Raw genomic sequence first — 15,986 nt, forward strand, 5'->3', positions numbered from 1 at the left:
AAAAGACCCTTTTGGGGTTTGGTAGGTGCATTAGACACATTTGCTAACATCTGACCCTACCAAAAGCAAAATTTTTGTGTTATAATTGAGCACACAATGGTCCAAGAACATTATGCAGACCATGTCTCTTCTTTCTGGAAAATACAAAGAACGAAGGTCACTTCCTGTTTCCTTTAAGATGTACTGAAGGATTCTTGGACACATTCGGCTTACATCCGAAAGGAACATGGACCACTTCCCTCTACGCTCTTCTCATTATTCCACTCCCGCTTTCTCTGCTCCATAAACTTGCATCAGCTTAAATTGCTTGCCCATTCCCTGCTCCCCTATCAGGATGTGCAGGTTTGTACAGGCACCTCTAGGTGTTTCATTTTATACCTTCTAGCATCTTTTATTATTTATATTAAAGGCACAGAGACACAAAGAGGGGAATTTATCAAAACTGGTGCATACAAAATCTGGAGCAGCTGTTCATGGCAACCAATCAGATTATCTCTTTCATTTTCAAATCTTAAAGGAGAACTATGAGGTGAGTGATTTTCACTCAACCTCCTAGTTCGAGCCGATGTGTGACAATGAAACTGTCACACGCCGGCTCAATAGATGGAGAAGTGAGCGAACACAAGAGCTTTGGGTCACAGGAGGACGCTAGTTTATGTCCTTCCGTGACCCTAAGTAGAACTACGGGGGAAACTCAACAAACTGAAGAGAGAAGCTGATTGGTTGCCATGCACACCTGCTCCAGATATTGCCTGCTCCAGTTTTAATAAATTCCCCTAAAAGTATTTTTCTCTGGGCCTAGAAGTAGCACGGTTCCAAGGAAATGGCTTTCTTTGTGTAGAAAAAAGTATTTTCATGACTGGATGGAAAATTGGACTCTGCCCAATATCAGGCATCATCAAACATCAGAACTCTAATTAATGGTAACCTAGTAGGTAAGAGAAAGAAAAGTGCTGCTAAAGAAACAGTTGTCAGGAGATTGGCTGATCTAATTAGCAAGGGGAACCATGAGGTTGCTTATACTTTGCATGATGCTGATCTCAATCAAGGGAATTTCCTTGAGCTTGCTTTGCTTCTTAGTAAATGTGATAATGATCTCTGATAGCATGTAGAAGAAGTAATGGCAATGGGTAGCAAAGATAGATACTCTGACAGCAGGGAAGAGTTCGTCTGGCAACACTTTTAAGCAACAATGTGATCTCTATCAGAGGAAATGTGGTGAATCTACAAATAAGCCAGGATGTTCTAAAAGATTCAGTGTAGAATAGTTAGCACACAAGATGTTGCTTTAAAGAAGAACTCCGGGAACATTTACACTTGCAGAGGGGCTTAAGAGTTACGTTTTCGTCTAGGGTCGCAAATAAGAAAGATATACTCACCCTAATCGCAGCTGCCAGACGGGTCCCTTCAGCTTGCCTCCTCAGTGATGGAATGTCCCTTGGTGTGCTCACGTCCAATAAACTTTATAGGACATGATGACTCACAGGTCATTAGACAACCGGAGCGGAGGGCGAGCAAGGCTGAAGGGAACGGTCTTACAGTCAGCTGTCTGCAAAGTCCGAGTGAGTATATCTTTTTTATTTTCGTCCCTAGACAAAAACCAGCACTCAACAATTGCAGTGCGGGGGTTGCCCAGCAAATTACTCTGTACATTATTTATAACTAGACACCTAAGTGTTTTTTTTTAAATAAAATGTGGGTGTGGCCACAGTGTGTTTATGATTGGGATATGCGTTTTTAACGTGCATGCACTTTGACATGTTTTGATGAGCTTCTGGAAAATTTTATGGAAATGCATCGAACAAAACCAAGGAAGTAAGTGAAACGGGCAGGATGCAGTGACATCATTGACCTTATATGGCTCTATTTGGTCAGTGAAACTTACCCAATAGCGCCATGTGGCCATATAAGGTCAGTGATGTCAGCACGAGCGTCTTGCCTCTTTGTTTATGTTCAGCAGCGGGCAGGGAATGCCCTGGCCCACAGCTGATAGGGAAGATGGTCCCGGGACACTTCCTTATTGTAATGTCTTGTACTGCTTTTAGGTGCAACATGTTTCATTTTTGATCACTTTGTTGGTGTGAACTGGTACAATAGAAATCAAGGGGCACTTTTCTACTGACCACTAATGTACAGGGGCACTTTTTATGGACCACTAATGTAGGGTGCAGTTTTCATGGACCACTAAAGTAGGGCAGGGCACCTCTGCCTCTGTAAATTATTACCATTCCTTTTCATGATTATTGTACTAACTGTATCATATAGAGCAAGGGTATGTCATAAAATTGTCTTCCCTTACAGAACACAAGCCCCCAAACAACATGAGGCAAGTAATTATAACACATGCACATACCCCAACGAAGAAAAGCTAAAACTTTACGGCTCATATTAGCAAACAATCACACGTTGCTTGTACTTGTTTTATTCCATTTAGTAATAACTACACCCAACCCTGAGCTCCATGGTAATTATTATGGTTGCAAAACATTGGTCGCGCGCTTCTGACGTCACCTTACAGAATACATGCTAGTAGAACGGAACTGGCGACTTTGGCGCTCCCATTGATGTCATCGCGGTGCGCCTGTCTCTCGGGCACTTGACGTGCAGTGCTGAATGTGCTTCCGGTGCGCGTTTCCCTGCACGGAGGGAAGCTATGGCCACCACCGGGTTTTCGTTCGGGGGCTCCACCACCACCACCCTCAACCCGGCCACTGGGACAGCCACGCCATTTTCCTTCGGAACAAATACGCCTGCGAGGTGAGATAATGAGGGTCATGTGACGCACTATGGTAGACGAACCTTTTAAAGAGAACATGTCACCTAGTCAGATTTTTATGAAATGTCATCTGATATGGTAGAAATGTTGGGAAAGTAGATGCTTCACTCGCCCTTCTCCTCTTAAGAATTACTCTGGTGCTGTGCTTTTATCATTTTACATTCTGGACATGAGGGAGGGGGAATCTCTCCAACCTGGAGCAGCCAGAATCTGGAGCAGTTATGCACAAAAGCCAATCAGCTTCTCTCTTCAGTTTGTTCTTTTTTGAAAATAAAAGAAGCTGATTGGGTGCCATGCGCAACTAATCCAGATACTGTCTGCTCCAAGGGGACTGGCAGTCCTGTTAATAATGTCATGGCTGGGAATATACAGGCACCACTGGGAGAAAGAACACTCTGGCTAATGGTGTCTGTTACATTGATGGGGGGCCTGGTATCTGCTGCTGCTAAGCACAGAGCAGGGGCTGGTCTAAGTTACCTAGCAGTCCTTAGGGTCAGGGCATTTCCAACGCACAACAATAAAAAAAAAAACATGCAAACCAAAGAGGCCAGTGCATACCAGCATGTTGCGCTGCATTTATGCATTTATCTGTGCTGATAAAAAGTAGAGCACGCTCTACGTTTTGCAGTGCAATGATGCGCAAACAATTAAAAAAGGTTGCGAAAAAAAGCTAAATAGAAAGGGGTGAAATGCATAGCGCACCAGTGCATGAGGCAAACTAAGCGCATCGCATTGTGGCGCACTGCGTTATCGCATGTGCTAGCGTGTGAAAGTTCCAAGTAGGTGGCTTGAGAAACTTCATAGTATGAAGACTTACGGGGCTATTCACAAAAAGGAAATCAGGAGAAGTGAACAATCTAGGACAACATAGCTGATTTGGAAAAAGTCTCCAATTCAGTTCATTTTCCAGTTCAGTTATGTTGTCCTAGATTGTTCACTTCTCCTGCCTTCTCCAAACTCTTCACCCTTTTGTGAATAACCCTGTAAAAGTTTCCTCTGATGGGCTCCACCTCCTAACTGGCAAAGTCATCCTTTCCACACCAAAAAATGAGAAAGACATGTCGTCACTATAGGGCTATGGTGGGATTAGCAGAAGTGGAGGAGGAAGATAAGGAATGCTTTGTCTGCCACTTAAAAGACAACTATGGGGTAAGTGTTTTTTCCCCTATAGTTCTCCTTAGGGTCACGGGAGGACATAAATTAACGTCCTCCCGTGACCCAATACTGAGGCAGCCGGGGGGGATCCCTACATTACTGTCGAAATCCACCCAGCTGCGTGATTGACAGCGGACTCTGCCTATCTAGAGGCAGAGCTAACTGTGCCCGCCCCCTCCCCTGTCCGTTCCTCCAGTCAGCGCTGGAGGATCGGAGCGGGGAGGAATCCCTTTTTGCACTTTTGCAGGTGAAACCTTTCAGATCTGTCTATTTACCAGGCCTGTGCAGGCTTCTCTCAATTTCAGTAATGTGGAACTGACTGTCCTAATAGAAAGACTTAGGTCAGACTGAGCATTTCCTTATTAAAATACAATGATAGGAGACCGGCTTCTGGATCGTTAACCTTTGTTTGGACAGACCGCACTCAAGTCTAGTTTACAACGGATAGTGAGATCTGCCAGCACAGTACAGACAGGGTTAATTTTCATAAAACATTTCCCTTCACACCCCTCTTGCATTCCAGAAGAAGACTCCGTTTAGATAAAAACTTGAGAATTGAGCATGTGTTATGCACGCATCAATTTATTTTATATAAAGTTATTCTATGTGAATGAGAAACATGTAACAAATATAAAGTAGGTGTTATCCTAATTTGCCTGAAAGTGGAAATACACTTTCAAATTCACCTGTGCCCAGACTACATACATTTAACTATTTTCATACTATTCAGAAGTAAGAACAGAGCTTTAAAACGGAGCCATCCCTGACCTCCCCAGGTGCTAAATTTAAAGTTATTTTTAGGGTGTGTTCACACCCAAATGCGTGCGTTGGATGACAACACAAGTGCGTTTGCTTGTGTTGGCATAGTATGTTGACTTGCGTTGCATTTTTTTCACACTGAGCTATATAAGGTATTGGTTCTGCCTTGCATTGGTGTGCATTTTGTTGACATGCGTTAAATGCATTGCGATGAGAAGAAATAGAGCATGCTCACATCAATGCAATGTACTGGTGTGCACTGCTCCCATTTACACCCATTCATTTTCAGATGTCCTTGCGTTGAAATCCGTTGAAAAACACATGCCAACATATCTGATGTGAATGGGGCTTAAAGATGTTCAAAAATACCAACACCCTTGTCTGATTTCAGTTGGTTTCTGACAGCTCAGACATTGGAAAGCTGCCAAGATCTGTAGGGGCGAAAAAAAGCTGAGATTTGAATGCCTGTGTTGTAAACTCTGAAAATTAAACCGTCTTTTTTTTTTTTTTTTTTATTATTTTGAGGGTCAGACTTGATTGAATTTCAATTTGTTCTTTTAAAAGTTTTAATTTCATCATTCTCTAACTGTCCCCAAACCGCCCCCTTCTTTGTAATGTTAGGAGGGGCCATGAGGGGTTTGCATTATATGTTAATGAGAGAAATATAATTCATACATTTCAGTCCTAAGCCTTTCCATAAGGACAGATCATTGTGAAGGAGCTCAAAAATAAACTCAGCCTGCTGCAACAAAGTGGTTTTACTGCTTGTTCAGAACATGTAAATGTTTCAGTGTGCATAATCTGGGAATAGGTTCACAAGTAAACCTATCATGACAGAATTATTGGGGATGCAATAGCTGTCCACCATCTGAAAATGCTAATAGCCTAGCTTTTCTTGCTTAAGTACTTCTATGTTCTACAAGCATACAGCAAATGAGTGTCGGAAAGTCAGGAACCTTCGTATCTGTACTTGTTCCACGTCAGTAACTTTAAGTATTAAAGCCTAAGCAGAGTGACAGCAAGGTAACAAGCTATTTCAGAAAGTCTGCGATGACAGTCTAGATGATTCTTCATGGTGGGTTTGCTTTAGTTTTGAATTTGTGGAAGCCCATGTCTATGGCTGAGATGGGGTCTTGGCACTTTTATTAGCCTAACAAGGGTTAATCCCTTCCCTAGATACAAGAAGTCCAGCATACTCCATACAGCATTCAGACCCAATCATAAAAGGGTGAAATGGTGGATGGTGCCACCACAGCACAAGTCCCTCTCCAAGAGATCGGCACACCATGTTCGAGTGAGAAGACAAAATACTATATTGTCATCAACAGGAAGTGTTGTTTTGAGGCCAAAAGAACCTATTTCTCAGGCAGCAGTGGTCCTCAGTGGCTTCAAAACATTGTTTCCTGTTGGTGACAAAGTGTCCTGTCTTCTCTTCTGAAGATGGTGTGCTAGTTATATCTTGGATTGACACCCTTCCCCAGTACACCCAGAATGAAGTAATCTGGTGTATGCCATGTCTTTTGATCCCATTTTATTTCTGCATTTTTATTTGTTTCCTACAGTAATGCTGGTACAACACCTTTTGGTGGTTTTGGGACCCCCGCAACAACTACAACTCCCGCATCGGGAACTGGAGCCATGTTTGGAGCAAAACCAGCCACAGGATTTGCATTAGGATTACAGAATACACGTACGTAGGCATTTGATTTCCTGACTGCTTTTTCAACTTTTCATTTAATTTTCATGAAATTTTAACCAATGTAACACGTAAGAGAAACATTGTAAAAGGAAATTGTGTGTGTCTAACTCCAGGAAACTAGAGAACAGCAGTACAGGAAAGTCCGTACATTGTATTAAACAGTTGTCATTTTCCAAGTTATACTTTGCTTTATGTAATAATCTGCCCACCTGTAATATATTTGAATCCAATCACTAACCTCTTATGGAAGCTTTAACATCATCATGTATTTAAAGTCATTTTCAATACTATTAAATCTGCAGCTTTCATTAAAATAATACCCGCTGTTCCTGCCATGAACTTTTTGTGCGGGCACTTCCAGTTATAGGGTGACAATGCTCTGGTTTTGTCTCCCTGTCACAGAGGCTTGCAGTGGCAATTACAAGTCGCTCTTTCAACACAGATTCTATAAGCATGGTCCACTGTTGTCAACATCAGGAAACCTGTCCTGAGAATGACAATGCAACCATTACTGGAGTGTATGCAGGTGGATAGGGGCTGCAGGACACCAGTAGCGAAGGGATGCTGGGGAAAAATGGCAATTGTTTGATTCACACAGTGCTTTATCCAACAAAATGTCATTCAGGAAGTGTTTACATCTCCCCCTGTAGAGAGACACAATGGGCCATATTGTCTTTTTCTGCTGTCTGCCTCCTATGTTTTTATGCATGCAACTAGAGAACAAGGAAGAGGCTCTGGACAGAAGACTGGATATTAGAAAAGGCTGATGGGGAGAGAAAGACTTCACAAACCATAGAATTACTTCCTAATACCTAAGTGAGCCATTCGGGTGGAGAAAAGAAGCACTTTTCCTTTTATTTTAGTCTGACCCGAGGACATATTTTACTGTGCTATAAATAACTGGACAGTTTTCTACCCATAATCACATGCTATTTATTTTTATATATTCGTATATGTAATAATTTATTTTCCTCCTAGGCTAAAATCTGGTGTACTACTTTTTGGATATTAAAATGTAGAAAGTTAATATGAAATAAGAATTCTGTTACCTGATAACCAGGACAAATTAAAGTGCTCTGAGATGGAGAAGTTTGAACTTGTGAGGATGCTGAAAATATGTCTTTCTTTGATGTTCAGTGTTTTGTCACATTGACTTTATTTTTTTATATTCCAGCAACTACTACTGCATCTGGTTTCAATTTAAATTTTGGCAAACCTGCTGGATCAGCTACCCCTTTCTCTCTGACTACTACTACCTCATCCACAGGCCTTTCCCTGCCCTCTTTGACATCTACCCCAGCAGCAGGTAAGTGACCACTTATTTATATTTTTTGCCCCCTGGTGTTCTCTTTCAAAGCCTTGTACTTGTGAGTCTCCTATGTAACACCGTGTCCTGTCTGTGTGATGCATCTCTGATCAGCACTAATAAGCACAATCTGGTGTGCCCACCGTCTAGAACAATTGTATTTACAGAGAAAACATCTGTACAATTTATCAATAATTGCTAAATGCAGTAGGTTAACCTTCAAACTAACTTGGACATTCTTTTCATAGACAAAACTCTCCCTTGGATTCTGCAAAGTATCACAAAGCAATAAAGAATTAAAGGAGAATTATGGGGAGAGTGAAATACACTTATCCCCATAATTAGAGCTGATGTGTGACACTGAATCTGTCGCACGTCGGCTCTATTGATCCGGAACTGAGCGAACGTACAGTTCCCAATCATCTCCCTGCAGAGAGCAATAACTGACATTCACCGCTCCCCGCAGGGATTCTCCAGCACTGACTGGACAGGGAGGAAGCGGGTACAGTCGGCTCTGCCTCTAGAGAGGTAGAGCCAGCTGTCAGTCAGGCAGTGGGGTGGATCCTGACAATATTGTTGGGATCTGTCCCGGCTGCAGTGCGGCTCTGCACTGTCCGCATATAGCGGGCAATAGCCCTCTATACTCTGAGTTTTGAGTCACAAGAGGACATTAGTTTGTCCTCCTGTGACCCTGAAGAGAAATATGGTAGAAAAAGGTTGGGCCATAGTTCTCTATAAAAAAAAACAAAAAACATTTATAGTTAGACGGAATACTATTCGATATCTATTGCGTCCTGAGATCTGTGAGCTGAATTACATGGCCATTCTCTCTGGAATACATTCGTCATGTAACCTTTGCAGTGTCCAGAAGATGGCAAGTGACACAAGGATTGAGAGGTCATAGGCTTAGTATAATAGAGTTCAGCTCTCGGTAACTGTACTTAATGTTGAATTGGAATTCAGTAGAAAAGGCAAAACAACCTCTACTCCTCTGCACAGACTTTCCACAAGAATTTTTAATGTCTCTGTGGGAATTTGTGCCCATTCACCCAAAAGGGCATTTGTGAGGTAATGTACTGATGTTGGATGGGAAGACCTGCTTGCAATCAGCATTTGTCTTTTGTGTTCAAGTTCCTTTACAGCAGGGTTAGGCAAACTCTGGCCCTCCATCCGCAGCAATCCCATGAGGCATTGCAAAACTTGATAGCCACAGACATGGCTCCCAGAGGCGAATGCATGATAGGATTTGTAGTGTCAGCACAGCTGGAGGTTGCCTACTCCTGCTCTACACTAAACTTGTCAAATCATGTCTTTATGGACCTGGCTTTGTGCACAGGGGCACAGTCATGCTGGAATAGAAAAAGGGCCTTCCTCAAACTGTTGCCACAAGATTGAGGTTGTCTAAAATATCTTTGTATGATGTATCATTAACAGTACCAATCACTGGAACGCCTACATTCAGTATATAGGGGTGCCCAGGTACTTTGACTGCACAATGGAATTCAATGGCATAGACTGAGAGATATTGCAAAACATTGTTAAATAGCAATCTTGATGTAATATTTTACATTTGTGAATACACAATTCTGACATTGTTGTCTGTTGACAGGAAATGTGGAGAGTTTTCATCCAGCCCGATCATTCTGTCACTGATTCATATTTATATAAAGGGAAATGTGTCTACTTTCATTCATATTCACACATTAAAGTGACACTAAACTCAGGAGTTAACGCCTACAAATGCATTCAAGTGCCATAACTATTAACAAATGTATCTTATTTGTGTATCACTCGGCTGTAGATCATCAAATCATCTCTGAATTGGTGCCGACACTGTCCTTCCTTCTGGAGGGTGGTTACTATTGTTCCCCATGGTCCCTTTGTGTGTTGTAAAGTAGTCACCGCTCCAAGCTCGCTCCTGTGATGGACTACAATCTCATGTTTAGTTTATTAATTTGCATTGAGATTGAAGTCTAACACAGGAGAGATACTCCCGTGTCACTTTAAAATGTTTTGACTGGACACATTAGGGGAAATCTGGAGCAGCTGTGCATAGCAACCAATCGGCTTCTATCTTTCATTTTTCAACACTTAACTGAAGAGAGAAGGTGCTTGGTTGCGATGGGCAGCTGCTCCAGTTTTGATATCACCCCCATTATTCTGTGTAGCAAATGTACAGATGTAGCCAAACTTGTGTGAGATTGTTGTGTTTGAGGAATGATGAGGATCTTTTCTTCCAGGCACTGGGTTTTCTTTGAATCTGAATACTGGTGCGACAGCTGCAACTACGGCATCCACTGGCCTGTCACTCGGTCTCGCTGGGACACTTTTTCAAAACGCAACTCAAGCCACAACAGGTAATTCTCACAGCTAAGCTTTTACCTGAAGATTCTGTTAGTGATATATCCACCAGATGCTATTTGAATCTATCAGGTCACATTGGCTCACTGTGTCATGCTAAAGTACATTACTTGTGTAATCATGTTGGATAGACGGGGTGGTCTGGGATCAGAGGGATTTTAGATAATTCTCTGAAGGCCGGTGGTGGTGATGACTGAGCCATTTAGAAGAAAATAAAAGCATACTAATAAAACCAGTAATGTGAGGATCTTCTGCTTTTCTATTTACTATGGTAACAGAGAACATTGCATTTTCACTCCTGCTCACTTTGTGGTTCTTTTAAAATCACATGAATTATTTATATACATCTAAAGTTGCAGCCCTATGTTTAACAGACGGGAAAGGGTAAACTTGCTGAAATGACAGAAGGACTCTTGCTTATATCTGCCACTCTGTAATAAGGGCCGGTTCACATCGTTAACAGTGCGTTCCAGAGTGGGCAGCCTCTGGAACACACTGTATCGCATTCCGGCTTGCTTCCAGCTTTGACGGGCGGGAAGGGGTGTGGCGGAGCATTGAGCTGAATGGCACCACAGCCGCGCCCCCTGCCCGTAGTGTGATCGCCCGCACCAGGATGCGTGGGACATGGCCTGAGTTCCAGTCCAGTGCGATCTGCAAAAACAGTGCTTGCAGCATTTTTGCATATTCTACTGGACCGAAACGCATGCACTGATGCGCCACGCGTTCTGGTGCGTGAGGTGTGGCTGTGGTGCCATTAACTTCCAACGCACCGCCATGCCCCCTCCCACCCCTGAGCGCAGGAAGCGGGCCGGAATGCGATAGTGCGTTCCAGAGGCTGACCACTCTGGAACGCACTGTTTATGGTGTGAACCGGCCATAAAGACCTAAACTTGCTGGTAAGATTATGGTAAAAGCGCCAGTATTGGTTGCATACGTTCTCTATATCAGTGTTTCTCAACCTTTTTTCAGTCACTGCACCCTTAAAAAGTATGCAAAATCACAGGGCACCCCAATCTTGTCATAGAATTTAGGAGGGACCTCATTGAAAAAGGTGAGTTTCCCCTTCCCACATCGAAGTGGCCCCTTCAAATTGAGATTCCCCTCCCTTCACATTTAGAGTCACCCTTTGCATCAGAAGCCCCTCTTTTATATCAAAGTTTGCCCCTTTCATAACAGAGTTCCCCTTTTACATCAGGAGCCCCCTTCACATCAGTCTTCATTCCCCCTTAACATCACAGCCCCACTAGCACAGCATTTTGAAGCACCCCTGAGGAAGCCGGAAGGCACGCTGTGGTGTCACAGCACCCTAGTTGAGAAAGACTGCTCTATATGACGGAATTCGAGGTGCATTTGTTTTGTTTTTTTTTGTTTTTGTTTTTGTTTTTTTTACTCGAATGCAAACACAGGGATGCTTTGCCCCGGAAATATTGCTGTTTCTGGGTTTAGGGTTATTGAGACCTCCTAGTCCTGGAAGGAAGGGTTATCCTATAAGTTCCCATTTAAAATCACCCAAAATGATGTTCCTTTTTAGAAGTGGGCACTGACAAGTCACCAATGGCTTCATGTATCTCAAAGACTCCAACAATGAACATTTCCTGCTGCAGTACCTAGATCTATACTACACTTTGGGTGTTCCTTCACTTACTGTCACATGCTCCATAAAAATAAATGTATATGCAGCAAGGAGAGAGGAACCATACCTTTTTTGAGGCTGCTGAAGATGTGCAGACCTTGGAACTCAAAGGTAAACCTGTTTTCATTGGAACACATGAGAAATATAAGAAACCATCAGGTGGTTTAACTTTCTGGTATCTTTCAAAAACTGTAATCTTATTTCTGGGTTGACTGTTTAAGAATCATGATGCTGTGCAGAAAGGTTTCACCAAATACTCTGTTGTAGCTGGGAGTCCTGCCTGAATAAATACAGAGGTCTTCCTGCCCTGCATTTCCTTTTCCAACTCAACAAGGCTTCCATTCTACTCCTGGTTTGCAGAGCTCAGCAGAATAAAATCCAACTATAAAAATTACCTTAAGAAGTTATTATATTTAAGACTTCCCACTGGACTATATTGTACAAATGGGTGGTTATAATCCGGATTCAAGAAGCTGTGTGTTAGTGATATCAAAGTCAAAAGGTTTTCAAATGCTGATGAAATCACTTACAATGGATCCTGCTTCTTGATGTTTTAAAGTTTGTTTCCTGCCGAATCAGCTGGTCCCCTGAGCACTTGTCCTGATTTCCTGTTTTAGATCTGCACCTCATGTCACACGTGTAACTTCTCTTATCTCAGGTCTTGGACAGAATCCTCTGGGTCTAACAGCACCAGCAACGCAGACTACTTCTAATGAAGGTCTTGGTGGAATAGATTTCAGCAGTTCGTCAGATAAAAAAAGTATGTGTTTACCTTGCCTAGATTCCTCTTCCTTTTTTTTTTTTTTTTCTCTTTTTCCGTCTTTACTCCATCAAAATATGCAACGGATATGTTTCATTGTTGGAAAGCTAAGAAAAAGCTTAATGTAAAGTGAGTCAATCGCATCACTGCATTGTAAATATTACTCCTGTACATCGGGCTCTTTAAGATGCTTACAGCTTTGAGACCCATGAAGTCCCTTCACAACTGCTAACAGTATTATTGTCATCCATTTTGTAGTGTTTGTGCCTAAATCTGACCAAAATCATCGCGCTGTATGTGGTGGCTGCTTTTTGTTTTCTTTTTTAGGCTTTGTTGCCTTTTATTTTCACCTGGTGATCCAGCCAGTAACACACTATGGAGCAGCAACGCCGCCACCCTAGGACAGCAGCATTGTCATCCTGTGTTGATGGTATTTTAGATGCACTTGACCAACAGATTACATCTGAACTCCAGGCACACTATTTAAACTGTTACAGCAACAGTTTTATTTTTTTTTATTTTTTCCGGGGGACAGATTAAGGCTTTACATAAATGAAGAAAGCTGACCATTGTAAGCACCCCGGTCAATGTTAATAGGTTTGTCTCAATCCTCTAACTGCCACAGTTTGGTCTGTTAAAGGAAAAATAACAGACTTACTGGATCACTGGGTGAACATAAAGAACAGCCTAAAAATGAAGCCGCTATATTTAATGATTGGTAAGATGTTATATATTACATTTTTTGGTTTAGATACACTGTCAGTGGCTTGCCCATTGTAAGTTTGATAGGGGGGAAAAAAATCAGCATGCTGCAGTTTGCACATGTTCCTGTGAAGTGCAATAAGACGTATTTAGGTGGGAGGGCCTCCTTTTCCTTTAGGAATGTGCCATTTGCCCAAAAAAGGCTCCTGAGTGCACCCTGTCCCTCTCAGAAGCATAGCATCAATAGGGAAATAACAAAGATGTTATTGGCATGTATTAATAGTAACAGGAGACGCATGAATACATCTTTCATATTGTCTGTCTTGTAGTATAGTAGCTTTAATTATATACCTACCTGACAGCATCTGTATTCTTCTCCAGTGCACATAAGTTTGCAGTGGACTACCGTGCATTGTATGGTGCACTGCATCAGTTATAATGCTGCAGGTGCATTTTTTCATGGTGAGTTGACAGCCAGATTGTGTGCATGGGCTGCCTTGCCGCAACACGTTAACTTGTGACACAACATGCATTAACTCAACGTGACTGCAATGGCAAAGCCAGGCTGACCCTATTGTTTCAGTTCTTTTGAGTTACTGACCTGGAACAAATGGGTAGATCAGGACATCTGACTGTCTTCATCTGTATAATTGTTGTGGATCATTGAGAAGATGGGTGCAGTATAACAGCCAGGCAACTAGCATATTCAGGAGGAGGCTAGCATAGGTTTCTCAGAGTGTATTGAGATAGTCTGATGCTGCCAAAACTCTCATTGTGAGGAGGAGGAGCAGTAAAACATTGTCATGTCATGCTTAATACTGATGTAACCAATGTCATCAACATGTCTTCATGGCCTGAAAACCGTGTTTTGTAATTTATATATGTACATGTGGGCAGTCATACTAGTTTATTACATATGTAAGCTCTGCTTCCTGTTTTTTATGACTACTCAAAAAGGTTTTTTTGTTTTTCTTCAGGTGATAAAACTGGAAGGCGACCTGAGTAAGTTACTTTCACATTTCGTTGTGCAGTTAAAGGAGAACTATGGGGTTCTATCTTTTTTTTATGAATGCATTCCTTAGGCTAAATAAGTAAATAATTTAATTTACTGTAATTAGCCAAAATGCACAGGAAGGCTGTAAAACCTTATTTTAGGTGGTAGGCGGGGCTAAGCGCCGCAATGTGAAGACATCCCGACGTATCTGACGGGATCCTCCCCACTGATGATTGACAGTGATTCTTGAGAGCTGCTGTGCGTCCACGAATATATGGACATGCACAGCAGCTCTCTCCTTACCTGCACGTCCCCGTGTGCCAGCTCCTTCCCCACTCTCTCTTTCTCTCCCTGCTGACAGATCGTGGATCCGATCAGCAGGGATCTCCAGTGACATCATTTACCATATATGGACTTTCCGATTTGTAGTAAATGCTGAAGAGAGAGAGAGAGCTCCTTCCCCTCTGTCATCAGCGATCCACGATCTGTCAGCAGAGAGAGAGAGGGGGGGGGGGAGGAGCTGGCACACGGGGACGTGTGACCTGAAACTGACCTGAAACAAGTATAGGAGTTCCATCATCACGGGCTGCACGCTTGTTCCAGATTGTCATCAGCGATCCACGATCTGTACATGTGGGCAGTCATACTAGAGATTCTTGATGACCTATATAGAAAGGTCATCACATTCTATATATGGGACATGAGGATGACGAGGGACATATCGTTACAGCCTAGGAGGTGGAGCCCTGTCACAACCAGCTGGATCTGAGGTTTGGGTGAGTAACTTTTTTTTGTTTTGTTTGTTTAACCTAGGCACAAATGACTGTGTAATTGCACACAGCAGCCTGTTCTTCCCTATGGGAGGGCACGGCTGGACACTGTCATCCGCACACCCGAAGTGCACATCTGTGCGAGTCCGGGTTTCTGCACTTGGATGCACACTGTCTGCGTCCAAGTGCGGAAACACGAACTTGCACATACGCGCGGGTCTGCATGTCCGCACTTGGACGCAGACAGTGTGCATCCCAAGTGCGGACACCCACACCTGCGCGGATGTGTACTATCAGGTGTGCTGATGACAGTGTACAGCCGCGTCCTCCCTTAGGGAAGAGCAGGTTGCTGCGTGCTATTACACGCAGCACCTGTTTACAGACAAGCACGCACGGATAAATGTATGGAACATATTTTATTCTGCATCCTTTTTAGGATGATCTCAGAGGAGTCTCAAAACTGATGCCATTGAGGCAAACCTGTCCACAACTATCAGATCCTTAGAGTGGCCATGAAATAGTGGAGCTGTTTTTCTTGTCGTTTTATGGCTGCATTTTAGGGAGCGTTTCATTAGGGGTTAATAACAGGCGGTTACTGTGTCATCACACACTTAGGTCTCCATGATAAACATTCCATAGCAGTAGTGCACCTTCATTCACAACTGTCTGTGTAAGCCACAAGCAACACCGCTCAGACTGGGAATGCTTTTTCCTCATTATGATTGCTCCCACTGCATCCACAGGGATCTCATTGAGTTAAGTGAGAAACACAAAACCAAATTTAGGATTGCTAGTTTGAATTATCGGTGCTGGAAAGGGCTAACACAGCGGTGGTGGCGTGGTACTAACAGATCCATGAGCATGCTTTTCTTATGTATGGCACTTGTTTCCTGCAGAGACAGCAAAGCACTTAAGGATGAAAATCTACCTCAAGTAATCTGCCAAGATGTAGATAATTTCCAGTAAGTGTAACTATAGCTTTTTATTGAACTGTGTCTTATATATTGTAAGCTCCAAGACATGATTTCTACTAAACAGAAACAAGTTGTCTTCATATGCTCAGCTCAGTCT

At 42.7% G+C, this 15,986-nt stretch overlaps 1 protein-coding gene across 3 annotated transcripts in view; it reads left to right on the top strand.

Moving 5' to 3' along the window:
- Window positions 1-2,592: 2,592 nt before the first annotated feature.
- The window catches only part of NUP58 (nucleoporin 58), a 53,622-nt gene continuing 40,228 nt past the window's right edge, over window positions 2,593-15,986 (top strand). For all 3 annotated transcript variants that reach the window (XM_018566380.1, XM_018566381.1, XM_018566382.1), the window contains exons 1-7: window positions 2,593-2,757; window positions 6,253-6,380; window positions 7,564-7,695; window positions 9,936-10,052; window positions 12,348-12,449; window positions 14,129-14,153; window positions 15,812-15,877. In XM_018566380.1, the coding sequence (XP_018421882.1) occupies window positions 2,654-2,757; window positions 6,253-6,380; window positions 7,564-7,695; window positions 9,936-10,052; window positions 12,348-12,449; window positions 14,129-14,153; window positions 15,812-15,877 (674 nt within the window). In that variant the 5' untranslated portion in view covers window positions 2,593-2,653. The remainder of the gene's footprint in view (window positions 2,758-6,252; window positions 6,381-7,563; window positions 7,696-9,935; window positions 10,053-12,347; window positions 12,450-14,128; window positions 14,154-15,811; window positions 15,878-15,986) is intronic.

The sequence above is a fragment of the Nanorana parkeri genome, unplaced genomic scaffold (genome assembly GCF_000935625.1).
Source record: "Nanorana parkeri isolate BGI_ZX_2015 unplaced genomic scaffold, ASM93562v1 scaffold945, whole genome shotgun sequence".
Classification (NCBI taxonomy): Eukaryota; Metazoa; Chordata; class Amphibia; order Anura; family Dicroglossidae; genus Nanorana; species Nanorana parkeri.